This window comes from Pristiophorus japonicus, chromosome 2, assembly GCF_044704955.1.
Source record: "Pristiophorus japonicus isolate sPriJap1 chromosome 2, sPriJap1.hap1, whole genome shotgun sequence".
NCBI lineage: Eukaryota > Metazoa > Chordata > Chondrichthyes > Pristiophoridae > Pristiophorus > Pristiophorus japonicus.
The window spans coordinates 249,635,384-249,662,907 of record NC_091978.1 but is presented as its reverse complement, the minus strand read 5'-3'; the positions used below and the strand labels follow the sequence as shown (position 1 = coordinate 249,662,907).

Below are 27,524 nucleotides of genomic sequence, written 5' to 3'. Positions count from 1 at the left end.
GCTGGGGTCTGCTGAAGCTCTTTAAACAGTTGGCCATAAACTGATGGAAAATACTGGGGCTGTTGTGGAAGCCGTAAGGGAGACAGTTCCAAGTGTATTGCTGTCCTTTATAGGTAAAAGCAAACTTGTACTGATCTTCCCTTCTTAAAGGTATGGACCAGAACCCATTGGAAATATCCAGCACCGTGAAGGTGGTCACGGAGGCTGGGATACTTCCAATTTGGTTGGCGACAGCAGCAAAAGTGGGTGCACAGGCGGGGATGTTACGGTTGAGTACTTGATAGTCCACCGTGGCTCTCCAGGAGTTGTCCGGTTTCTTAACTGGCCACAATGGAGAGTTCACATGGGTAGCTATTGGTCTCAATACCCCCTGTTTAACCAGAGAACCCAAGGCTGTTTCCAGGTCTGCCTCCGCCTCCCTGGGGAAGTTGTACTGTTTCTGTGGTCGGGTCATGGGGTCCCCATCTATGCTAACCTTGATCCCGTTTATTCCCCCACAGTCGTGTTTGTGAGTGGCAAAAGCTGCAAGGTTTTTCCTCACATACTCTTGGTATTCTATCAGCGTGTTACTGACCAGTGATTCAAGGTCGTAACTCTCCTTTGGCTTCATGGTGCACACCATCCCTTTTCCCTGTTTTCCCAGGATAACCTCACTCTCCTGTCCCATACAGACTGACCCCCAAAGACAGTGGTTTCTTAAATCCACTAGGATCCCATGGCCTAGGATGAAGTCAGCCCCCAGGATCCCTCTCCCTTCCTGCTCACACTTCATCAGGACACAAGTCCACTTAGAGTGGAGTGTACCTAAATGAATGGAGAGCAGAACGGAGAATGAGCCAGTCTGTTCAGTGCCTGTGAAACCCTCCAAGCTGTAGGGGACCCTGTTAGACACAGGTGAGGCAGTGGGGTTGGCTGCATAGACAAGGGTGCATGAGGCACCGGTGTCCAGCAAGTAAGTCCCTTTCACCTTTTCCACTTCCATCTGAACATTCGGTCTCCCCCACGCATCATACTTGAGGGAACACAGATGGACAGGCTGTGCCTGATCTAGTCACGGTTTTGGTTGGGAGGGGGCAGATGGGATTTCGGTACCGGTGGCTACCTTCCCAGGGCCATCTAACATTGTTCAGAGTGCCGTTAGGAAGGTATCGAATGAGTGGGGAGGGACTGGCTTGTCTGTCTCGGCCCCTTTGGCTGGGCTGGAAAACTCTTTCCTGCGCTACTCTTCCAATGATTTCTAAAATCCTTTCTCCAGTGCCCACTTTTTCTGCACCAGAAGTAGGTACATTTTGTATAGGAGGGGTTGCCCCCCTCATGGCGCCATTTCCTCTTGTCTTGGCTAGGTCAGATTTCGTGGACCCTTCCCTTTTGTGGGATCTCTTCCGTCCCTCTGCCGTTCCAGTGAGCTAGGGTCAGCTGCCTAACCATGCCCTGTTCGGTGGCTTGGGGATCTGTGGGTCAAACCAGGCCTCAGCCTTGGCTCTTATTTGGGGTGAACTGTTAGCTACTAGACTTCGGAGCCAGTATGCTAACTCGTCCGGGGTTAAGTTATCTCGGTCGATGTTCCCACTAAAGGCGCTCTGGTACACAGGCCACAGTTGGTCTGCGAACGCCTGTGGGGTTTCCCCTGTGAGCTGCACTGTTTTCTCTACTCTGGAGAAGGGACTCATGTCATTGCAGCCCCTGGCTTCTAAAATGTCTTTCTGGATGGCGGCAAGTGTTTTCCGCCCTCTTTTGCTCTCAGTAGAGAGGGACTGGTACCGTTTGCTGTCCAGGGTTATGAGGAGCATCTTTGCCATTTCTGCATCATCGCACCCATTAATATCCCCTGCCTGTTCCACCTCCATAAAGTGAACCGAGGGGTCTCCCTTTGGAGTTAGCTTTCCCAGGTGGCTTATCATAGCTCTAAGCTGGTGGGGAGTGTGGGGGACCACAAACTGACTTTCCAGGAGCCCTAGACCCCCGGCACTGATAGGCGGGCTAAATTTCTGTTGCCCGACTGGGAACATTGGCCCTGGTTCTGACTCTCCCTGTTCTGGCTCACCTACCCCTCCTCCCTGCTGCCAAGCCAAGCTGAAACTCGGTGCCACAGGTGGTAGTGGTTCGCTATCCCTGTCCGTCCCGCAACTCGTTCACCCCTCCTGCTGCTGAACCGTAGTAGTCACCGGTGCCACAGGTAGTGGCTGAATAGTTACTTTCCTTCTCTTGCAGGCTTACCTGGGCTGTACCCGGGTTTATAAGGCATACCATGCCTTTTGCCTTGGACAGACTGTTGCTGGCAGGGACCGTGGTCTCCCGATTCAAACCTATTAGTACTAGTTAATTTAGACGCTGCCTGCACATCTTTTAATTTTTTCTGGAGCTCTTTAACTTGCAGGGTGAGGCGAGTGCTTTCCTCCCGCAGTAACCTTTCATTATTTATGACCTCGTTAACCTGACATTGAAAATAGTCCTTACTGTTTTTAAACCTTTCCATTATCTGGGTCCTTTCCTGTTTTAGCTTACGGAGTTCTCCCCATAACCTTTCTTCTGCCATAGCCCTTTCCTGATAGTTCTCTGCGCATTCCCATAACTCTGCCTGAAGTGTCTCATTGGTTCTGTCTAGGAGTTGGACCTGTCACTGTAGACAGACCAACCAAATTGCCTTCCCTACTGCTTCTTTGTGATCCTTGTTTGCTGTCCACTGGGCTGCAGCATCAATGGACGCTCAGTGCGCAATAGACCAAGCACCCATTCCTTTGTGATATTTACCTTCTTATACACATTGGAGGAAATCCTCTCTTCCATCTTGGTTCTTTGCCCCAAACTAGCACCCTCCGCATCACATCCCTTGTACCAGAGTCCTGCCGCGGTCGCCATTTTGTAAGGGGTGGTCCCAGGGGTCAGGTTCTCCTCTGACCTACTTCAGCAATTCGAATCGCTCCCACTCCCTTGGGTTCTAGACTGGATTTATTTGGGGGGTGTGATAAAGTGCAAAGGACAACTGGTTTGATGCAAAAGAACTTTGATTTTATTACAGACAAGAAAATACAATGTCAAACTTATAATCACTCTAATAAAGAACAATACATTAAAAATTCAAAGGGGGTTATGGTAAAAATTACACCTCCCACCTCCCAATACCTAATCCTAGCTAGGTTAGACGCCAGGGCAGACAGGGACTATGCTTACCAATCCTTTCTGGTCAGTTTGCGGTAGTTTGCAATTTTGGGGTTGGTTGAATTCTGTAGGTTCTGCTTGCCGTACCCCGAACATCGGAGAAGACTTCTTACTGCGCAATCTTCAGTTGGGTTGGGTCCGCTGATGCGGCAGGGCGCGTTTTAGATCTATGGGGTAAGTACCCAGTTTCCTTTGTTAGAAATAGGTTCAAAGTCTCTTTCGGTAATGTTTTCACCTGTTGGTAGTCAGGACTTAGATTGTAGAGTGGAAACTTTCGATTCTTCGGTTTCTTTCTGTTGGAGTTTTGTTTCGAGTTTGGTCGATCGCGGTGGTTTTTCGTTGGTGCCACGTTGGCTGTGGTCGGTTGCTGCACGATGGTGATGTTCTTCCTTCCTTCAGGACTTCAGGACTTTGAGGCTGGAGATGTTAGTTTACAACTGTCGCGTTGGTTTCTCTCCCTTCTTGATGACATCAGCGTAGTTTGGTACTAGGCGTAGTATGGCATATCCTCTGTTAAAACAGGGGGCCAGTTATATGGTTTGGGTTGTCCTAATCTTCGCACCAAATCAGTCCAGAATTATTTGTTTAAATTTGGCGGGCTTGACATTTCTTTGTAATATTTTGGTGGGCTCGTTAAAAGTTAATATGTCTTGGGTGGGTCGCTCTTCCAAATCTGTTTCCTGATGGAAATATTAGCTTGGTAATTGCAATGTCCTTTTGTGCTTGGTTTTTCACATACAGGCTGTAGTGGGCCCTTTGTTCTTATTCGTGTTGAAGATGGCTTTTCTCAGTTTAGATTGATGGCTGGCCATCTCTGAGTTATTGTTGTAATGTAACTGTCTCTTGTGGAGAAGGGTTTTCTAATATCCATTCCTCCAGACAATTTACCTTAGTCCCAACACCCAAACAGTTCCAATAATCAAGTTGGCTTCTTTAGTTCCTTAGGCCCGCCCACAGACTTGAATTTGTCTTGTAAAAGTCCAAAATTCGATTGACGTTCATAGTTTCTTCCATAAGCACTTTAGGATTTCAAACTTTCTGGTAGATAGTCCCAAATTAAATTTCCTTTCCAATGAGCCCAAACACTGGGGGGGTTCCCGTGAATTTTGACTTTTCAGCTCTTTGTTCTAGCCTTGATAACAGCAAACCGAGTAATGAATTCAGAGATGCCACAGCATTCTGTTTTCAATGTGTCGAGTTCAGCAACACCTGTCTTTTCTGTCTTTACTGTGAACCTTGCTTATAGTTTTAAACTTTACTTAATTAGGTCCCCTTTGATTAATTAGGTTCCCTCTACTTACATTTTTTTTTCTACAATCAGCAACTTCCAATTCCTGCATTTAACTGCGCATGTGTGGTCGCCAGAAGTTGCTGCAGGATTCACACATAAATTAAAATCAAATGTGGATTATAGCACTCTGGCAGTGAAGGTCAGCAAAATGAGAGTTTTTATAAATGAGCTATATATAAAACAGGCATCTTTATTGCAAGCAAAACAATGTGAGTTCTCCAGTAGTCTAATGGTCAAATTAGATATCCCTATTACTATCCAGTGCATAATTGCAGTTGGACAGTCTTTTTACCTGCCTGAGGTAGCTAGTGCTGACACACTGGCATTTCTGAGATTAGGTGTGTATCTGCAGCAAGCTCTCTGCACTTCAGAGGATACCATGGTAAGGGGCGGTGGAGTGGGCAGAGTGATTGGATGCTGTTGTTATGAGTTTGTTGGAGGGGTAGGAGAGCAGGGCTATATAGCCAATTAATAAAGGGGGCAAATCAGGCACATGGTGGATTTTTCCGGGTGAGTGGAAGGCAGATCCTCCGCTCTCCATGCACGAGCAGCCTCTGCTAAATATTGTGGCCTCCAATGAAAGGCGGGTGTCTGAGATGCATTTTAGTGATATTTTAATGATGGAAATTACGGATAGATTGCGTACAATGGTGCGGTCAGCACCAGAGGTATCCAGCAAGTAAATCCCAACATCCTCATGGATCTTTGGGGACATATGTTCATGAACAGTCCAAAATTTATTCATCAAAATATTAGCCCCGATCTTGACTGGGGCGGGTTATCTAAGCAGGGGGGAGCAGTTGTGGTCGGGTCTGTGTTTCCCCGCAGGCTGTGGAGTTTTAACCAGGATTCACAGGCTTGGCTCCCTGTGGGGCAGGGAACACGCCGGAGGAGGTCGCAAGCCAGGAACAGGTAGAGGGTCAGATATCCTGTGGGGGGGGGGGGGGAGGGGGGTGGGAGGGCGGCGGGCACAGGGTGGTTCCTTGATTCTGGGAGGGGGAGCAGGTTTGCTTGGTGGGCTGGGTGGAAGCCCTCCTGCTCCTCCTAGCCCACAAGCAGTGCTAGAAAATCACTTACCTATTCCATGCAGCAGTCCTCGCCTCCCTTTAGCTGCCAGGTTTGCTGAGGCCTGGGAAACCCAGCCAGCCGGGGATAAACCTGGAAGACAGATAAAATTTGAGGCCTTAAATGATCAACTTGCTTCCAGAGGAGCGTGTTGGTTGCCCGCCCCCAGTCTAGTCTATGATAGAACCAGAAGTGGGCTGGTTGCAGGCAGGTTTGAGATTTCCCACATGACCACAACTCTCCCGTTTAGTTGCAGATGAAAATCAAATGTCCAGAGGCAGTTGACGGGTTCCAAGAAAATAAAGTTGGGCCTCGCCGACAGTGACCCTCATGTGCATCCTGGGAGTGGTTCAGGTGATTGGAAGATTGGAAAGGAGAGCGTCAATTTAGAGGGATTGGAAATGGTCAGTGGCACTTCTAACCCCATCATAAGCAGCCCCTTGAAACAAGGATGATGCTAAAAAAGGATGAGTTCACAGATATTTCAATGAAGGACCTAATATTCCAGATACTGAACTACTTCCTGAAGGGTGAAAGATGCCTGTGCATGGATTTTTTTAACGTGTGGTGGCCGTTGCACACCAGCCACCACATAGGCTTGACAGAGCTAGGTCTTGGTCCAGTGGCAAGAGTTATCCAAGATGACTGGAGACCAGCTCTGCTGCACGGACCTAGTGCGCACAAATATCGCAGTGTGGCCCGTGCTGCCCCTTGGCGCCTTTCCCCCGAACTCACGTCTCTCCTGGGCCCTGATCCCATCCCTCCACAGTCTCTCGCCGCTCCTGCTGTATCTGCCCATGCTCCAATCACCTACCTGGATCTTGATGATGTCACTCTTTGCTGCTGTCGCCCTCCTGCATCGCTGAAGTGGCATGCCTCCACGCTGTTCCCGCTGCAACCACATCCACTGGTTCCCCCTTATCCACCCTGTGTACCTCTAACAATGCAGCACTCCAACAGTACTGCACTGGTGTCAGCCTAGATTATATGCCCAAGGCTCTGCATTTGGACTTGAACCCATGTTCTTTATGACCTAGAGGCAAAAGTGTAACCACTGAACCAAAGCAAACATTTAGATTAGGGTTTCAGCATTAGGGCTGAAATTGGGGTGGAGGCGTTGGTATTGAGAAAGTAAACAGTCCAGGCAATGGATAGGATATGGGGTGTGAAACTCAGGAGTGCTTCAGGCAAGATGACAATATTTTACACACCTTGATTCAGCCTTAACAAATGGCCAAGGAAGGCAATGGAGTTCGTGGCAAGGGAGTAGAGTTTATGGTGGAGAGCCAAAAACAATAATTTTGTTCTTGATCTTCAGCTGGAGGGTATATTGATATTTTTTCAGATGTGCAGAGGTGGTTTTGAGTTACAGGGAACTGCTGGAAAGGTAGAGCAGGGTGTTTTCAGCATTCATGTGCGAGCCAAAGATCCACAGTGCTAGGACCTACCCATGAGTAAACACCACCGCTGGCCAAAGTATAGAAAATAAGGTTTTTCAGCACCTTTTATATTTGTATGTCTAATTTTCATTTGTGTATTCCTCAGAAGCTGTCCTGCCTTGTGTCAACTCAACCATACAACTTTTTTTCACAACAAAGATAATGCAATTGCAAACTGCTCAGAATAGCACGGTAGCATGATGTGAAGGAAATACATTTGTACACAACTTGAACAAATCTAGAAACAATCATCTGTATTGGCTAAATCTGAAACAAATTGTATTAGTCATATTTAAGTACTCTTTTTATATTGCAGAACCTGTTAGATATTAAAAACAGCATACAGGTTGAATGTCCCTTATCCGAAACCCTCGGGACCTGGCCTGTTGTGGATAAGGGATTTTTCTGGATGAGGGGTGGTCACATTAAATTGGATGATACAGGTACTGAGCAAGGGGATATCAGGGTTGGCTGGCTTGGGGCTAGGAGTGCGGCAGAGAGATCATGGGGGGTGGGGGGGAGGGAGTGGTAGATCGCGGGGTCAGGCCAGCGATTGTGGGAGTCGGCAGCGAGGAAGGATTTCAATTTGTTCATGTTGGAGTTCTGCGCATGCGCCACCCGGTGGCCGGAAATGGTTCTAGATGAGGGGTGGTTCTGGATAGGGAGTTCTAGATAAGGGAGGTTCAACCTGTACTGACTTAAGTCTGTTGCTCATAATTAAATTAATTTCTAACATAATTCTCAGAGCTGAAAGTTTGAGGGGTTTAATTTTTAGATTATGTCTGACTTGAGTTAATCAATTATTTAAATTATTTTTTTTAATTATCTGGCAAGAAATGTTTTGAGGCTACAAAACCCAAGCATTATCACATTAAAATTAATCCCATTCATTTTTTTTAGTAGTCATGTGAAACTTTGGAGGAGGAAAATAAATACTTTGCTGCTGTTTTGCTTTCACTTTTTTTGCCATTGATGTCATTATCGATATCAGTGCAATCAATTTCCTGGCCTACCTAAGAATATGCGAAGAAATGTTTGTACTGTATCATCAGATATCATCTTATATGACCTTGCATCACAGATTTCCCAGCATTCTTGGCGTTCTCTCGTTGACCGTAAATACCTGGCAGTCCTAATTTGTGGCTTTCTCATTCCCGTAGGTTTACTTCCCAGAAAGAAAAAGCTCAAGAACCTGATCCTTAGATTTATGGATTCCACTGTTCTAATACTTTGGCTGATTAGTAAGTAAGTACTTTTTATATGAAAAGGAATGTTTTAACAGATAGAAACTGGCAGCGACAATTGTAAGTAATATTTACTGCCAGTGTGTTTATTTTTATTATTATCTGTTTCCATTTTTGAAGAACAATACCTGAGAATGTTTTTTTTATATGATAAAAATCAAGAGTAGTCACACAAATGCTGGATCACAGAAAAATAGGCAAATATCTCCTCACCTTCGGTCTCTCAGGCTGGCTGTAATTCATTAAGTGACCAGACACAATGGTAAGATAAATAGCCCATGTGACATTTATACTTGCGTACTATCTAACATCCTCTTGGCCCATTTTCTTTGAGCCATGAAGTCACAAGATCCGATATGGCATCCGGCGCAATTCGCCCCATAAGTGTGCGTGCTCACATCATTCGCTATTTCGATTCCCAAACATCACCTGTAGTGCCCAAACAACAGGTGCTACCAATCCCAATTTTGTGCCGTCGGTGCTGCACCATTGCTGTGCAGAATGTGAAACTTCCTTAGCTGTAAGGACATGAAAATTCTATGCCAACGAAGCCAACTATTCAAGGATATTGTAAGATGTTAAGGTTACCTTTTGGACTGGATCCTTATTATGGTTAAAAGACACTTCTTGGCTTCATGGCAGAGTCAGGATTAACGGATCCTTTTTCAGAATGGCAGGCAGTGACTAGTGGGGTGCCGCAGGGCTCAATGCTGGGACCCCAGCTATTTACAATATACATCAATGATTTAGATGAAGGAATTGAGTGTAATATCTCCAAGTTTGCAGATGACTCTAAGCTGGGTGGCGGTGTGAGCTGTGAGGAGGACGCTAACAGGCTGCAGGGTGACTTGGACAGGGTGGGCAAATGCATGGCAGATGCAGTGTAATGTGGATAAATGTGAGGTTATCCACTTTGGTGGCAAAAACACAAAGGCAAAATATTATCTGAATGGCGGCAGATTAGGAAAAGGGGAGATGCAACGAGACCTGGGTGTCATGGTTCATCAGTCATTGAAAGTTGGCATGCAGGTACAGCAGGCGGTGAAGAAGGAAAATGGTATGTTGGCCTTCATAGCTAGGGGGTTTAAATGTAGGATCAGGTAGGTCTTACTGCAGCTGTACAGGGCGTTAGTAAGGACTCACCTGGAAAATTCTGTTCAGTTTTGGACTCCTAATCTGAGAAAGGACGTTCTTGCTGTTCAGGGAGTGCAGCAAAGGTTCACCAGACTGATTCCTGGGATGGCAGGACTGACATTTGAGGAGAGACTGGATCGACTGCGCCTGTATTCACTGGAGTTTAGAAGGATGAGAGGGGATCTCATAGAAACATATAAAATTCTGACGGGACTGGACAAGTTAGATGCAGGAAGAATGATCCCGACGTTGGGGAAGTCCAGAACCAGGGGACACAGTCTAAGGATAAGGGGTAAGCCATTTAGGACTGAGATGAGGAGAAACTTCTTCACTCAGAGAGTTGTTAACCTGTGGAATTCTCTGCCACAGAGAGTTGTTGATGCCAGATCATTGGATATATTCAAGAGGGAGTTAGATTTGACCCTTACGGTTAAAGGGATCAAGGGGTATGGAGAGAAAGCAGGAAAGGGGTACTGAGGTGAATGATCAGCCATGATCTTATTGAATGGTGGTGCAGGCGCGAAGGGATGAATGGCCTACTCCTGCACCTATTTTCTATGTTTCTATGTTTCCTATCAGCTGATCAGACTCTACAGAGTCTACAGAGAGAGGCTGTCATTCGAGATGACGTCGGAGGAACTCTGTGTGAGATAGTTACGCTTTAGTATCGGCAGCCTCTGTGGAATGTTAAAAGAGGACTTTCAGGCATATTAATGTGCAACATCACCCAGAGCACAGCGAGGGCCTGCATTCAGCAGGTCACAGACAACATATTCCACAGCATCTGACTTTGTTCTGTGATCCACCATTTGTGTGACTACTGTTGACTTCTTTCATAAAAATTCAAACATTCTCAGGTATCATTCTTCAAAACTGGAGACAAATAGCAACAAAAAAAATACAGTGCCAGTAACTACTACTTTCATTTGTCCCTGCCATGTTTGTACCTGTTGAAATATTCCTTTTCGTGTAAATATGACATGTCCCCAGCGCGGCAGAGGTAGTGATTTATCGCATACCAGAGGATCACTGGATTCCCCAAAGTGCAGGGTGTCATCGACGGAATCCATGCTGCTTTGAAGGCACCTCTTCATGCACCAGTGACACATAGCAACAGAAAAGGATACCATTTGTTAAATGTGATGATCCTTTGCATTGACCAACTGCAGATCATGAATGTCAATGCAGGTCACCAGGAAATTGCTCATGAAGTCTTTGCCCTTTGGCAGTCAAACTTACATAATGCCTTAAGAACATAGGAACCTAAGTAATAGGAGCAGGAGTAGGCCATACTGCCCCTCAAGCCTGCTCCACCATTCAATAAGATCATGGCTGATCTGATCAAGGACTCAGCTCCACTTCCCTGTCCGCTCCCCATAACCCCTTATCCCCTTATCGTTTAAGAAACTGTCTATTTCTGTCTTAAATTTATTCAATGTCCCAGCTTCCACAGCTCTCTGAGGCAGTGAATTCCACGGATTAACAACTCTCTGAGAGAATAAATTCCTCCTCATCTCTGTTTTAAATGGGCGGCCCCTTATTCTAAGATCATGCCCTCCAGTTCTACTTTCCCCCATCAGTGGAAACAGTCTCTCTGCATCCACCTTGTCAAGCCCCCTCATAATCAGATATGTTTTGATAAAATCACCTCTCATTATTCTGAATTCCAATCAGTAGAGGCCCAACCTACTCAACCTTTTCTCACAAGTCAACCCCCTCATCCCTTGAATCAACATAGTGAATCTTCTATGAACTGCTTCCAAAGCAAATATGGAAACCAAAACTGCACGCAGTATTCCAGGTGTGACCTCACCAATACCCTGTATAGCTGTAGCAAGACTTCCCTGCTTTTATACTCCATCCCCTTTGCAATAAAGGCCAAGGTACCATTGCCCTTCCTGATCACTTGCTGTACCTGCATACTATCCTTTTGTGTTTCATGCACAAGTACCCCCAGGTCCCGTTGTACTGCGGCACTTTGCAATCTTTCTCCATTTAAATAATAACTTGCTCTTTGATTTTTTTCTGCCAAAGTGCATGACTTCACACTTTCCAACATTATACACCATGTGCCAAATTTTTGCCCACTCACTTAGCCTGTCTATGTCCTTTTACAGATTTTTTGTGCCCTCCTCACACATTGCTTTTCCGCCTATCTTTGTATCATCAGCAAACTTGACTACATTACACTCAGTCCCTTCTTCCAAGTCATTAAATATAGATTGTAAATAGTTGGGGTCCCAGCACTGATCCCTGCGGCAATCCACTAGTTACTGGTTGCCAACCAGAGAATGAACCATTTATCCTGACTCTCTGTTTTTTGTTAGTTAACCAATCCTCTATCCATGCTAATATATTTAACCATTTATGTGCCTTTTGGAAGTCCAAATACACCACATCCACTGGTTCCCCTTTATCTACCCTGTTCGTTATATCTTCAAAGAACTCCAGCAAATTTGGCAAACATGACTTCCCCTTCATGAACCCATGCTGACTCTGCCTGACCAAATGTTGCTTTTCCAAATGTCCTGCTACTGCTTCTTTAATAATGGACTCCAACATTTTCCCAACCACAGATGTTAGGCTAACTGGTCTATAGTTTCCTGCTTTTTGTCTGCCTCCTTTTTTAAATAGAGGTATTAAATTTGCAGTTTTCCAATCTGCTGGGACCTCCCCACAATCCCTGCCGCTACATCTCTTAAGATCCTAGGATACAAGCCATCAGATTCAGGGGATTTATCTGCCTTTATTCCCATTATCTTACTGAGTACCACCTCCTTAGTGATTGTGATTGTGTTAAGTTCCTTCCTCCCAAGAGCCCCTTGGCCCCTTGACTATCCACTGTTGGAAAATTGTTAGTGCCCTCTACCGTAAAGACTGACACAAAATATTTGTTCAGAATTTCTGCCATCTCCATGTTCCCCATTACTAATTCCCCGGTCTCATTCATAAAAGGCAAGGGATCAATCGATACAGGTGAACAAATCATGAAAAGCAGCATAGCAGGTCAGCAAAGCAATTAAAAATGCTAACAATGCACTGGGATTTATTTCTAGAGGTTTAGAATTGAAAAAGTTGTGAAGTTATGTTAAACTTATGTAGGACCCTGGTCAGGCCGGACTTAGCTGACCGTACAGAGTTCTGGTCTCCATACCATGCAAAGGACATAGAAGCACTGTAGAAAGTGCAAAAAAGATTTACAAGAATGGTACCAGAACTGAGAGATTACAGCTATCAGGAAGGATTGAACAGGTTGGGGCTTTTTCTTTAGAATATAGAATACTTAGAGGAGACGTGATAGAGGTCTTTAAAAATATGAATGGGTTGGATAGGGTAGCTGTGGGAAAATCCAAAACTAGTGGCCATAAATACAAGATAGTTATTAATAACTCCAATATGGAAATAAAGAGAAATTCTTTCGTCGGAGAGTGGTTAGAATGTGGAACTTGCTACCACATGAAGTGGTTGAGGCATATAGCTTAGATGCTTTCAAAGATAACTAGATGAGTACATGAGAGAAAAGGGAAGAGAAAGATATGCTGAAAGACTGAGATGAGCCAGATGGAATGGAAAAAGACTCTTGTAGAGTATAAACACCATCACAGACTTTTTCGGCTGAATGACCTGTTTCTGTGCGTATATTCTATGTAATTCTATGGATGGATCTTAGGTGACAAGGCCTACCCAGTAAAGCCATGGCTGATGACACCCTACCGCAGGACCAATAGTGTAGCACAGGGAAGGTACACCCGTGCACACTTGTGCAAACACCAAGTAGTTGAGAGGAAAATTGGGTTGCTGAAATCATGCTTCTGGCGCCTGGACAGGTGGGGAGTACTTTGCTTTACTCATAAGAACATAAGAACATAAGAAATAAGAGCAGGAGTAGGCCACCTGGCCCCTCGAGCCTGCTCCGCCATTTAATAAGATCATGGCTGATCTGATCATGGACTCAGCTCCACTTTCGTGCCCGCTCCCCATAACCCTTTATTCCCTTATCGCTCAAAAATCTTCTATCTCCGCCTTAAATATATTCAATGACCCAGCCTCCACAGCTCTCTTGGGCAGAGAATTCCATCGATTTACAACCCATTGAGAGAAGAAATTTCTCCTCATTTCAATTTTAATTGGCCTCCCCTTATTCTGAGACTATGTCCCCTAGTTTTAGTTTCCCCTATGAGTGGAAATATCCTCTCTGCATCCACCTTGTCGAGCCCCCTCATTATCTTATATGTTTTGATAAGATCACCTCTCATTCTTCTGAACTCCAATGACTATAGGCCCAACCTACTCAACCTATCTTCATAAATCAACCCCCTCATCTTCGGAATCAATCTAGTGAACCTTCCCTGAACAGCCTCCAATGCAAGTACATCCTTCCTTAAATACGGAGACCAAAACTGTACGCAGTACTCCAGGTGTGGCCTCACCAATACCCTGTACAGTTGTAGCAGGACTTCTCTGCTTTTATACTCTATCCCCTTTGCAATAAAGGCCAACATTCCATTTGCTTTCCTGATTACTTGCTGAACCTGCATACTCACTTCATGTACAAGGACCCCCAGGTTCCTCTGTACTGCAGCACTTTGCAATTTTTCTCCATTTTAATTATAATTTGTTTTTTGATTTTTTCTGCCAAAGTGGATAACCTCACATTTTCCCACATTATACTCCATTTGCCAATTTTTTTCCCACTCACTTAGCCTGTCTATATCCCTTTGCAGATTTTTTGTTTCCTCCTCACAATTTGCTTTCCACCCATCTTTGTGTCATCAGCAAATTTAGCAACATTACACTCGGTCCCTTCATCAAGTTATTAATATAGATTGTAAATAGTTGAGGCCCCAGCACCGATCCCTGCTGCACTCCGCTAGTTACTGTTTGCCAACTTGAAAGTGACCCATTTATCCTGACTCTCTGTTTTCTGTTAGTTAGCCAATCTTCTATCCATGCTAATATATTACCCCCAACCCCATGAGCTTTTACCTTGTGCAGTAATCTTTTATGTGGCACCTTATCGAATGCCTTCTGGAAATCCAAATACACCACATCCACTGGTTCCCCCTTATCCACCCTGCTTGTTGCATCCTCAAAGAACTGCAGCAAATTTGTCAAACATGATTACCCTTCATAAAACAATGCTGACTCTGTTTAATTGAATTATGCTTTTCCAAATGTCCTGCTACTGCTTCCCATTTTCCCAATGACAGATGTCAGGCTAACTGGTCTATAGTTTCCTGTTCATCTCTGAAAGTGGCTAGGATTGTGGTGCTATGCTGCATATTGCACAACCTTGCCATAGGGAAGGATTGACCTTTTACCAGGCAGATGAGATGGACAATATGGAGGAACCCTGTGGAAATGGACGGCCTGGATGAACCCACCGCGGATGTTGCTGAGGCCATGATCTGCCCCCCATCGAGGAAGCCGTGGCTGCGGTAGGCAGGGTGGGCTGGACAGCAGCTGATAGCTCAGTCATTTGGACAGGAATCCTCCCACCCCTCCTCATCCCCAGAAAGCACACATAAGAACAGCAAGATTGAAAGTCAAACAACTAACTTTGTTGCAGCACTTTAAACAACAATTGAGGTAGTTAGTGCTAAACTTTAATTAAAAATTAAGATATTTAGCCATTTTCTACTTTGGAAACCATTGTCCTGTATACATGGTTGGAATTATAAAAAAAATTGAAACAGTTCAAATGGCTTCTGACGAAATGATTTAAGGACAGCAGCAAGAAAAGCTACAGTTATAATTGAAACAATCAAAAGAGAAATATCAATATCAATAAATAACACAATGCCAACAATTGAACTGAACAAACAGCAACACATTTAACAGACTTGTACCTTCACAGGTGTGCCTGAGGGTCAGCTGTGAATAAGTCTGACTAAGAGGAGGTGGACTCGGCACGAGAGGGGCACCTTATTCGCTTTTGCGCCTCAACCCTCCCCGTGAATGGATTCTTTTGCAAAGGGCACGAACTGTCTGTCTGGTCTATTGGTCGTCATCAGAGAGTTGGGGACTGAGGTACTTCTGCTCCAAGGGAAGATGGGGAGAAATAACCCTCTTTGGAAACTGAGCTGCTGGCTCATCCTCAGTAGCCAGGTACTCTAGGGCATGGGCTGCATCTGTGGTTGAGTTATGGGGGTAACCCGGGTATCAGCTGCTGTGTAGCAGTACCTGCTGAATGCAGGTTATCCACAGGTTGCCCAATGTGGTCCAGCATACCTCCAAGGTTCTTCCCGAGGCCCTTAATCTGCTGCCTCATGAAGCCAAGAGAGTCAAGGTACTTGCCATACTCCCAACTCACCACCCTCTGCATCTCCTATCTCACCACCCTCTGCATCTCCCATCTCACTGCCCTCTGCATCTCCCATCTCACCGCCCTCTGCATCTCCCATTTCACCACCCTCTGCATCTCCCAACTCACCACCCTCCACATCTCCCATCTCACCACCCTCTGCATTTCCCATCTCACCACCCTCTGCATCTCCCATCTCACCGCCCTCTGCATCTCCCATCTCACCACCCTCTGCATCTCCCATCTCACCGCCCTCTGCATCTCCCATCTCACCACCCTCTGCATCTCTCATCTCACCGCCCTCTGCATCTCCCATCTCACCGCCCTCTGCATCTCCCATCTCATCACCCTCTGCATCTCCCATCTCATCACCCTCTGCATCTCCCATCTCACCACCCTCTGCATCTCTCATCTCACCGCCCTCTGCATCTCCCATCTCACCGCCCTCTGCATCTCCCATCTCACCACCCTCTGCATCTCCCATCTCACCGCCCTCTGCATCTCCCATCTCACCACCCTCTGCATCTCCCATTTCACCGCCCTCTGCATCTCCCATCTCATCACCCTCTGCATCTCCCATCTCATCACCCTCTGCATCTCCCAACTCACCACCCTCCACATCTCCCATCTCAACACCCTCTGCATCTCCCATCTCACCACCCTCTGCATCTCACGTCTCCTCAGTGAGCTGCGAACCTGTGGGAAGGAAGAACACCATGCAACAATGGTAAAGTGTGTTTATTTTCACATTTAATTTGAGACATGGGAAAAGGCAAATCACTCCAAGTGTTCAGATGCTGCACAAGAATCCTCCCACTGTAATCTGCTTTTCCCACCCTGCAGCCAAGAAACAGGTTTTAAATCTATAGCTGGCCAAAGTAGGAAATTTGATATTCACCTTGTCTCATTCCAATAACAACAATAACTTGCATTTATATAGCACCTTTAATGTAGTAAAACATCTTAAGGTGCTTCACAGGAGCATTATCAAACAAAATGTATTACCGAGCTACATAAGGAGATATTAGGACAGGTGACCAAAAGCTTGGTCAAAGCTGCAGGTTTTAAGGATTGTCTTAAAGGAGGTGAGAGAGGTGAAGTGGAGAAGAGGCTTGGGGAATTCTAGAGCCTGAGGCCCAAGCAGCAGAAGGCACGACTGCCATAAATGGAGTGATTAAAATTGGGGATACACAAAAAGCCAGAATTGGCAGTGCAGAGAGATCTCGGAGGGTTGTGGGGTTGGAGGAAGTTACAGAGATCGGGAGAGGCCATGGAGGGATTTTAAAACAAGGTTGAGAATTTTAAAATTAATGTGTTGTTGGACCTAGAGCCAATGTAGGTCAGTGAGCACAGGGATGATGGATGAGCAGGACCTAGTGAGAGTTAGGATACAGTTAGGATACAGGCAGCAGAATTTTGGATGATTTCAAGTTTATGCAGGGTGGAAGGGGAGAGGTCCAGAGGAGAGCATTGGATTAGTCAAGCATACAGGTAACAAAGGAATGGATGAGGGTTTCAGCTGCAGATGAGCTGAGGCAGGGCAAAGACGGGAGCTTATCATCATAGGCGATCCCTCGAAGCAAGGATGGCTTACTTCCATGCCAAAAAAGGATGAGTTTACAGGTGTTTCAACGAAGGACCTAATATTCCAGGTCCTGAACTACATCCTGAAGGGTGGAAAATGCCTGTGCGTGGATTTTTTTAACGTGGGGTGGCTGTTGCACACCAGCCACCAGACGGGCTTGACAGAGCTAGGGTCTTGATCCAGTGGCGAGGGTTATCCAAGACGACTGGAGACCTGCTCTGCTGCACGGACTTAGTGTGCACACATATCGCAGTGTGGGCTGGCCCATGCTGCCCCTGGGCCCCTGGCCCTGAACTCATGCCTCTCCTGGGCCCCGATCACGTCCCTTTACAGTCTCTCGCTGCTCCTTCACCCCGACCTCGCTGCTCCTGCTGTATCTGCCCACGCTCCAATCACTGACCTGGACCTTGATGACATCACTCTTCGCTGCCGTCACCCTCCTGCACCAGCTCATGTTGCTAGCTGAAGTAATACGCCTCCACGCTGTTCGCGAGGCCTCCACGCCACTCCTTTTATGGCCCCGACTTGCTGCTGGTGTTCTCACAGGAGCCTATACAGAGGTGGAAGTAGGTGTTCTAGGTGATGGAGCAGATATGTGGTCAGAAGCTCACCTCAGGGTGAAATAGGATGACAAGGTTTCAAAAATACGACAATCACCAGGGAAAGTGATAAGAGTCGATGGCTAGGGAACTGAGTTTGTGGCGGAGACTGAAGACAATGAGAGAAAGTTTAACCCTATCTGCTCAGCATAAACCTGGCGGGTGGGCAGTTAAAATCACCCTGGTTCTTCCCTGCCTGAAAGCTGTCATGATCCCAACATCTGCAATTTTAAGCTGCTCTCCTGAGCAGGCGGCAAGGACATGTGTCCAGAGCCAACAGGGTTCTTCTTTACATATGCATGTTGTGGCCCGATGACATCATTGAGAGCCGACTATAATTTTAACTTACACCTGAAAGGTGAATCCACTTGGAGTTAAAATCAGGGCCAATGGCTTTGGTCTTCACAATATTAAGTTGGAGGCAAATTCTTCTCATCCAGGACAGGATTTCAGACAAACAATGTGAAAAACAAAGGCATATAGATATTCCCTTGGGCTCCCTTATCTGGTCACTTCTGTAACCCATATCTTACATTCCAACGGCCCAAAATTCAATCACACAATAGCCTATACCTGGGGTGTAACAATATTTGTGATCTGAACTGGATATTGAGTCTTTCACATGTGCCCTCATGCACACTTCTCCAATCTTTCAGTAGACGGACTGAAAAACAGTTCAGTGAGATAAGGCCACATAAAAATCATTAAGCTGTTTCATTTTACAGACTACAAGTGAATGTACAGAGTGACACTTACTTACTTCACTGAACTTCAAAACCCTCCTGCGACTGAGAAAAACAATAAACCACATCACCCTCTCTCACATAAGTGAACTATCTTAATTTTTCCTGGTCAGTCTTGCGGTTCTGGCTGGCTCTGAGCTCAGGTTGGGCAACTTTCCTCTCAACAGACTTGGCCTCCTTCCCAGACCTAATTAATTGAATGACTTTGATTGGGGTTTTCCCTTTTAATTGTTAATTTTGACCACAGGACGTAGGTGGAGATGGGATGTCCCCTGATGTCTTTCCCATTCAGTGATTCACCAGTAGGCTTGTCAATAAATTGGTTATCTTCCCTCCCCTGCAAATAAGTGGATTTTTGGCAGATATTCAATGCCGGTCATCCCAATAATAGTTGATGTGGATGTTTGCGGGAAGAGATAACATTAACTATTCTCCCCAAGTCACGGTGTAAATATATCTTCAATGCCTGGTTCATTAACAAATAAATACTAAATGGTTGCAACATATCACTATGAGCAGAATTTTAAACCTACGTTAACTTGAAACATACCACTTAAATGTAAATCATTTTGTGACATGATCTATGAAAGGAACAAGAAGGAACAAGCTTGATGGGCGAAAAGAGATTTTCGTCAATGCATTTTTACATTCATAAGTGTTTGTTCCATCTGGATGGGACCAAAAATCATCAGAGAATTCTGTCCCACCTCATTAGCCAAACCACTGCTGACATATTTGGAGTGGTATTGGTGGCAGCTATAAAGGGGTGAGTTTCCCCCATTCATAGTGGACAGCAAATGTAGCTCTTGAAACCGACTCAGTCTGTCACTTCCAACTGAAAGACAATGGGTAAAATGAAAAATCAGGCAAAAATGGACAAAAAGCCTCGAAAATTGTATGAGCATGAATTAAAAAGTTGATTAGAACTCATTATTTTTTAGCAGTTTACAATAGAAAGATATTTCTGAAAAATTGTGCAATTAAGATTTTATTTCAAAACATATAATAAAGTGAAATGTGTCAATTTTTATTGCTCTCTCTCTATATATATATATCATAAATTCCTTCACTTGTATGATATTAAAGTTTCAAAGAAATTCAAAACATAAAACTACTTGATAACAAGTTGTACATCATTTATGGTGTCTTGTGTTATAGCAGATATTGGCCAAGAAATTGGATTAGGCCTGAAAATGGGCAGTGTCGAGGGCCAGTGGTATATGCTTGCTGTCATTGAAAATGGTAAAGGCAGCAAGTCAAATTCATGCTGCCTGCTCATTATAATGATTAGAGTAGGAATCGCAGGATGCAAAAGGGAGGGATTCAAATTCCTGGGACATTGGAATCGGTTCTGGGGGAGGTGGGACCAGTACAAACCGGACGGTCTGCACCTGGGCAGGACCGGAACCAATGTCCTTGGGGGAGTGTTTGCTAGTGCTGTTGGGGAGGAGCTAAACTAACATGGCAGGTGGATGGGAACCAATGCAGGGAGACAGAGGGAAATAAAATGGAGGCAGAAGCAAAAAATAGAAAGGAGAATAGTAAAAGTGGAGGGCAGAGAAACCCAAGCCAAAAATTAAAAAGGGCCACACTACAGCAAAATTCTAAAGGGGCAAAGTGTATTAAAAAGACAAGCCTGAAGGCTCTGTGCCTCAATGCGAGGAGTATTCGGTATAAGGTGGACGAATTAACTGCGCAGACAGCAGTTAACGGATATGATGTAATTGGCATCACGGAGACATGGCTCCAGAGTGACCAAGGCTGGGAACTCAACATCCAGGGGTATTCAACATTTTGGAAGGATAGGCAGAGAGGAAAAGGAGGCGAGGTGGCGTTGCTGGTTAAAGAGGAAATTAATGCAATAGTAAGGAGGGACATTAGCCTGGATGATGTGGAATCGGCATGGGTGGAGCTGCGGAATACCAAAGGGCAGAAAACGCTAGTGGGAGTTGTATACAGACCACCAAACAGTAGTAGTGAGGTTGGGGACAGCATCAAACAAGAAATGAGGGATGCGTGCAGTAAAGGTACAGCAGTTATCATGGGCGACTTTAAGCTACATATTGATTGGGCTAACCAAACTGGTAGCAATGCAGTGGAGGAGGATTTTCTGGAGTGTATTAGGGTTGGTTTTCTCGACCAATATGTCAAGGAACCAACTAGAAAGCTGGCCATCCTAGACTGGGTGATGTGTAATGAGAAGGGACTAATTAGCAAATTGTTATGCGAGGCCCCTTGGGGAAGAGTGACCATAATATGGTAGAATTCTTTATTAAGATGGAGAGTGACACAGTTAATTCGGAAACTAGGGTCCTGAAATTAAGGAAAGGTAACTTCGACAGTATGAGGCGTGAATTGGCTAGAATAGACTGGCAAAGGATACTTAAAGGGTTGATGGTGGATAAACAATGACAAATATTTAAAGATCATATGGATGAACTTCAGCAATTGTACATCCCTATCTGCAGTAAAACTAAAACAGGGAAGGGGGCTCAACCGTGGCTAACAAGGGAAATTAAGATTCATGTTAAAACCAAGGAAGAGGCATATAAATTGGCTAGAAAAAGCAACAAACCTGAGGACTGGGAGAAATTTAGAATTCAGCAGAGGAGGACTAAGGGTTTAATTAAGAGGGGGAAAATAGAGTAGGAGAGGAAGCTTGCAGGGAACATAAAAACTGACTGCAAAAGCTTCAATAAATTTGTGAAGAGAAAAAGATTAGTGAAGACAAACGTAGGTCCGTTGCAGTCGGATTCAGGTGAATTTATAATGGGGAACAAAGAAATGGCAGACCAATTGAACAAATACTTCGGTTCTGTCTTCATGAGGGAAGACACAAATAACCTTCTGAATGTACTAGAGGACAGTGGGTTTAGTGACAAGGAGGAACTGAAGGATATCCTTATTCGGCGGGAAATTGTGTTTGGGAAATTGATGGGATTGAACGCCGATAAATCCCCGGGGCCTGATAGTCTGCATCCCAGAGTACTTAAGTAAGTGGCCCTCGAAATAGTGGATGCAATGGTGATCATTTTCCAACAGTCTATCGACTCTGGATCAATTCCTATGGACTGGAGGGTAGCTAATGTAACACCACTTTTTAAAAAAGGAGAGAGAGACCAGTTAGCCTGACATCAGTAGTGGGGAAAATGTTGGAATCAATCAGAAAGGATGAAATAGCAGCACATTTGGAAAGCAGTGACAGGATCGGTCCAAGTCAGCGTGGATTTATGAAAGGGAAATTATACTTGACGAATCATCTGGAATTTCTTAAGGACGTAACTAGCAGAGTGGACAAGGGAGAACCAGTGGATGTGGTGTATTTGGACTTTTGAAAGGCTTTTGACAAGGTCCCGCACAAGAGATTGATGTGCAAAATCAAAGCGCATGGTATTGGGGGTAATGTAGTGAAGTGGATAGAGAACTGGTTGGCAGACAGGAAGCAGAGAGTCGGGATAAATGGGTCGTTTTCAGAATGGCAGGCAGTGACTAGTGGAGTGCCACAGGGCTCAGTGCTGGGACCCCAGCTCTTTACAATATGCATTAATGATTTAGATGAAGGAATTGAGTGTAATACCTCCAAGTTTCCAGATGACACTAAACTGGGTAGCGGTGTGAACTGTGAGGAGGATGCTAAGATGCTGCAGGGTGTCCTGGACAGGTTAGGTGGGTGGGCAAATGCATGGCAGATGCAGTATAATGTGGATAAATGTGAGGTTATCCATTTTGGGGGCAAAAACACGAAGGCAGAATATTATCTGAATGGTGGTAAATTAGAAAAAGGGGAGGTGCAACGAGACCTGGGTGTCATGGTTCATCAGTCATTGAAAGTTGGCATACAGGTACAGCAGGCGGTGAAGAAGGTAAATGGTATGTTGGCCTTCATAGCTCGGGGATTTGAGTATAGGAGCAGGGAAGTCTTACTGCAGTTGTACAGGGCCTTGCTGAGGCTTCACCTGGAATATTGTGTTCCGTTTTGGTCTCCTAATCTGAGGAAGGACATTCTTGCAATTAAGGGAGTGCAGCGAAGGTTCACCAGACTGATTCCAGGAATGGCTGAACTATCACATGAGGAGAGACTGGATCAACTGGGCCTTCATTCACTGGAGTTTAGAAGGATAAGAGGGGATCTCATAGAAACATATAAGATTCTGACGGGTCTAGACAGGTTAGGTGCGGGAAGAATGTTCCTGATATTGGGGAAGTCCAGAACCAGGGGACATAGTCTTAGGATAAGAGGTAGGCCATTTAGGACTGAGATGAGGAGAAATTTCTTCACTCAGAGAATTGTTAGCCTGTGGAATTCCCTGCCGCAGAGAGTTTTTGATGCCAGTTGATTGGATATATTCAAGAGGCAGTTAGATATGGCCCTTACAGCTAAGAGGATCAAGGGGTATGGAGAGAAAGCAGGAAAGGGATACTGAGGGAGTGATCAGCCATGATCTTATTGAATGGTGGTGCAGGCTTGAAGGGCCGAATGGCCTACTCCTGCACCTATTTTCTATGTTTCTATGTTTCTATGATTGCAGTGCTGATCTCAGCGTTAAGTGTGCTACTGATTGGTTTAGCGCTCAATGGGGGGCCAATATCGGGTGCAGTCTAATGGTCAGTAATGTTTAGCTAAGGCTCTCTACACTACTTAAGGGGAGGTGCTTTGCTGCGGCAGCAATCATTTTCAGTCTGGCTAAAGACATAGCTCAGCAAAAGGAAGGTTCTCGGATGCTGAACTGGAGACTTTGGTCATAGCAGTTCAAAGCAGGCCGGTTGTCTTGTTCCCATAGGGTGGCATGAAACCATCTAAGTCTACTTGCAAAGGGCTCTGGGAGGAGATAGCTAACTCTATCACGGCCACCAGTTTGGTCCCAAGGACATGCATCCAGAGCCGAAAAAAGTTTAATGGCCTCACACGGCAGGTCAAGGTGACCAAAGGCTTCAGCAAGTGCAATATTCCATCATTTGCACCACAAGCCACAAACACTGCTCAATGCCCCACACCCCCATCACTTACCTACCAACAATCTTTATCTATCAGTACTCATACCTCACAATCAAAGCTTCATTTCACCCTCACAATCTTACCATATGCTGCAACACATACAACCACATCTCACATCTTACACACACTGACAGCTATTCAACCATGGCAGGCAGATCAACCAAGCACAATGCAGCACACTCACAGACAAACTTCCCTTTCTCTTGTAGGCAAAGGTGGCACAGAGCACAAGGGAGCAGCGGAAGCCAGGCAGTACCTCACCGACCTGGAAGAATTGGTCCTTGACATAATTTGAGGGGCAGTGATAGAGGCCGTGTCAATGGGAGAAGTTGAAGCCATTGAGAGTATGGTCATGCTTAATCCTTCTTCTCACGTCCTCATCCCACAATCACTTCTCACTGACAAGCTGCTGATGGTGTATGCAGAGATATCTTGGTTCAGCCTACCCCAGACCACCTTCCCTCACCACAACCTGACCTTTGTGCCTGTCTGCTTTGAGATATCCAAAAAGTGCCACCAGCACAGCCTGCCCCTGAAGTTGTGGAGGAGGGTGATGGAGGAGAAACAGAAGAGACACCGCCACTGCATCTGAGAGTCGCAGACACCAGCTCAGAAAATGGCACTGATTTAGAGGGTAGTATAGATAGCGAGGCACCAGTCACGAGTGGGCTGTAGCAAGGCTGGGGGAAAGGGCAGCACGGCGGCCAGCTCCCTGGAGGGTGAGTTTGACCATGAGTTCTGCTCCACATGACTCAGATGATGATCCCGATGGGATGGCCTTCAGAAGAAGGGTGATAGGCGTGCACATGGAAAAGCTGGGTACAATGGCAAGCCTGCCAGAGAGTCTCTTGTCAATGTCAAGGAGCATGGAGGAGTCCGGCTCCAACATTGAATGAGGCTTTATGCAGAGTTTGGAGCCCATGATTTCCAAGATGGAAATGATGGACAACACAAGGCGAGACCTTGTGGCCTCAGTCATGATGCTGTGTGTGTTGGGCGATGTTTTTTATATATTCGTTCCTGGGATGTGGGAATGCCAATATTTATTGCCCATCTTTAATTGCCCTTGAGAAGGTGGTGATGAGCCACCTTCTGAACGATTGCAGTCCGCGTGGTGAAGGTACTCCCATAGTACTGTTAGGGAGGGAGTTCCAGGATTTTGACTAGTGACTATGAAGGAATGTTGATAGGTGTAAGTCAAGATGGTGTATGACTTGGAGGTGAACTTGGAGGTGATGTTGTTTCTATGAGCCTGTTGCCCTTCACCTTCTAGGTGGTAGAGGTTATGGGTTTGGGAGGTGCTGTAGAAGAAACCTTGGCGAGTTACTGCAGTGAATCTTGTAGATGGTACATGTTGTGTTCCTGACACAGATGAGGCTGCACACAGGGAGGTTAAAGTAACAGTGACCTCAGTCTTTATTGGGACACTCTAGAGTGAGGAACAGGCCTTAGGGGCCGGCTTATATACAGTGTTCCCAAGGGATGCTGGGATCCCTTTGGACTTCAGGGGATGAACTCGCTGGTGACGAAACATGGGAGTGCATGCTTTATAGATACACAACATCACTCCCCCGCAAAGTCAAAGTGAATTTGGTCCAGGTGCTTTCTGCAAATTTGTCCATTGTCTAGTTTGGCTACAAACACCCTACTCCCTTCTTTAGCTATCACCGTGCCCGCGATCAACTTGGGACCATGTCCATAGTTTAGCACATACACAGGGTCATTCAGATCAATTTCCAGTGACACAGTGGTGCGACCATTGTTTACATTTTGTTGCTGCCGCCTGCTGAATTTGTAATACAGATTGAGGGTGAGGAAGTAGTGTCTCAAACGAGCGTACTATGCTTAAACAAAGGGGACTACAGTGGGATGAGGGCAGAGTTGGCTAAAGTAGACTGGAAACACAGACTAAACGGTGGCACAATTGAGGAACAGTGGAGGACTTTTAAGGTGCTCAACAAAAATATATTCCAGTGAAAAAGAAGGGCGGTAAGAGAAGGGATAACCAGCCGTGGATAACCAAGGAAATAAAGGAGAGTATCAAATTAAAAACCAATGCGTATAAGGTGGCCAAGGTTAGTGGGAAAATAGAAGATTGGGAAAATTTTAAACGACAGCAAAGAATGACTAAGAAAGCAATAAAGAAAGGAAAGATAGATTACGAAGGTAAACTTGCGCAAAACATAAAAACGGATAGTAAAAGCTTTTACAGATATATAAAATGGAAAAGAGTGACTAAAGTAAATGTTGGTCCCTTAGAAGATGAGAAGGGGGATTTAATAATGGGAAATGTGGAAATGGCTGAGACCTTAAACAATTATTTTGCTTCCGTCTTCACAGAAACCATGCCAGAAATTGCTGGTCACAGGAATGTGGGAAGGGAGGACCTTGAGACAATCACTATCACGAGGAGGGTAGTGCTGGACAGGCTAATGGGACTCAAGGTAGACAAGTCCCCTGGTCCTGATGAAATGCATCCCAGGGTATTAAAAGAGATGGCGGAAGTTATAGCAGATGCATTCATTATAATCTACCAAAATTCTCTGGACTCTGGGAAGGTACCAGCGGGCAGACAAAGGGGGCAGACAAAAGGCAGGTAACTATAGGCCGGTTAGTTTAACATCTGTCGTGGGGCAAATGCTTGAAATGATCATTAAGGAAGAAATAGCGGGACATCTAGATAGGAATAGTGCAATCAAGCAGACGCAGCATGGATTCATGAAGGGGAAATCATGTTTAACTAATTTACTGGAATTCTTTGAGGATACAATGAGCATGGTGGATAGAGGTGTACCGATGGATGTGGTGTATTTAGACTTTCAAAAGGCATTCGACAAGGTGCCACACAAAAGGTTACTGCAGAAGATAAAGGTAGACGGAGTCAGTGGAAATGTATTAGCATGGATAGAGAATTGGCTGGCTAACAGAAAGCAGAGAGTCGGGATAAATGGGTCCTTTTCGGGTTGGAAATCGGTGGTTAGTGGTGTGCCACAGGGATCGGTGCTGGGACCACAACTGTTTACAATATACATAGATGACCTGGAAGAGGGACAGAGTGTAGTGTAACAAAATTTGCAGATGACACAAAGATTAGTGGGAAAGCGGGTTGTCTAGCGGACACAGAGAGGCTGCAAATAGATTTAGATAGGTTAAGCGAATGGGCTAAGGTTTGGCAGATGGAATACAATGTCGGAAAGTGTGAGGTCATCCACCTTGCGAAAAAAAACAGTAAAAGTGAATATTATTTGAATGGGAAGAAATTACAACATGCTGCGGTGCAGAGGGACCTGGGGGTCCTTGTGCATGAATCCCAAAAAGTTAGTTTGCAGGTGCAGCAGGTAATCAGGAAGGCGAATGGAATGTTGGCCTTCATTGCGAGAGGGATGGAGTACAAAAGCAGGGAGGTCCTTCTGCAACTGTATAGGGTATTGGTGAGGCCGCACCTGGAGTACTGCGTGCAGTTTTGGTCACCTTACTTAAGGAAGGATATACTAGCTTTAGAGGGGGTACAGAGACGATTCACTAGGCTGATTCCGGAGATAAGGGGGTTACCTTATGATGATAGATTGAGTAGACTGGGTCTTTACTCGTTGGAGTTCAGAAGGATGAGGGGTGATCTTATAGAAACATTTAAAATAATGAAAGGGATAGAGAAGATAGAGGCAGAGAGGTTGTTTCCACTGGTCGGGGAGACTAGAACTAGGGGGCACAGCCTCAAAATACGGGGGAGCCAATTTAAAACAGAGTTGAGAAGGAATTTCTCATCCCAGAGAGTTGTGAATCTGTGGAATTCTCTGCCCAAGGAAGCAGTTGAGGCTAGCTCATTGAATATATTCAAGTCACAGATAGATAGATTTTTAACCAATAAGGGAATTAAGGGTTACGGGGAGAGGGCGGGTAAGTGGAGCTGCGTCCAAGGCCATGATCTTGTTGAATGGCGGAGCAGGCTTGAGGGCCTAGATGGC

General features: G+C 45.4%; 1 protein-coding gene across 1 annotated transcript; it reads right to left on the bottom strand.

Moving 5' to 3' along the window:
• Positions 1-3,047: 3,047 nt before the first annotated feature.
• On the bottom strand, positions 3,048-16,288 carry LOC139230044 (circumsporozoite protein-like). The gene is made up of 3 exons (XM_070861811.1): positions 15,670-16,288; positions 5,528-5,608; positions 3,048-3,052 (listed from the first exon to the last, which is right to left on the bottom strand). The coding sequence occupies exons 1-3, from the start codon at positions 16,286-16,288 to the stop codon at positions 3,048-3,050; spliced, it is 705 nt and encodes a 234-aa protein (XP_070717912.1).
• Between the last annotated feature and the right edge of the window lie 11,236 nt (positions 16,289-27,524).

What these genes read in the sequence shown, in the direction of transcription:
- LOC139230044 (XM_070861811.1), bottom strand. Translation starts at nt 16,288, where the DNA reads ATGGGAGATGCAGAGGGTGTTGAGATGGGAGATGTGGAGGGTGGTGAG. An exon ending in GATGGGAGATGCAGAGGGTG is followed by an intron (nt 5,609 to 15,669) that starts GTGAGATAGGAG and finishes TCTGTCTTCCAG; the next exon opens with GTTTATCCCCGGCTGGCTGG.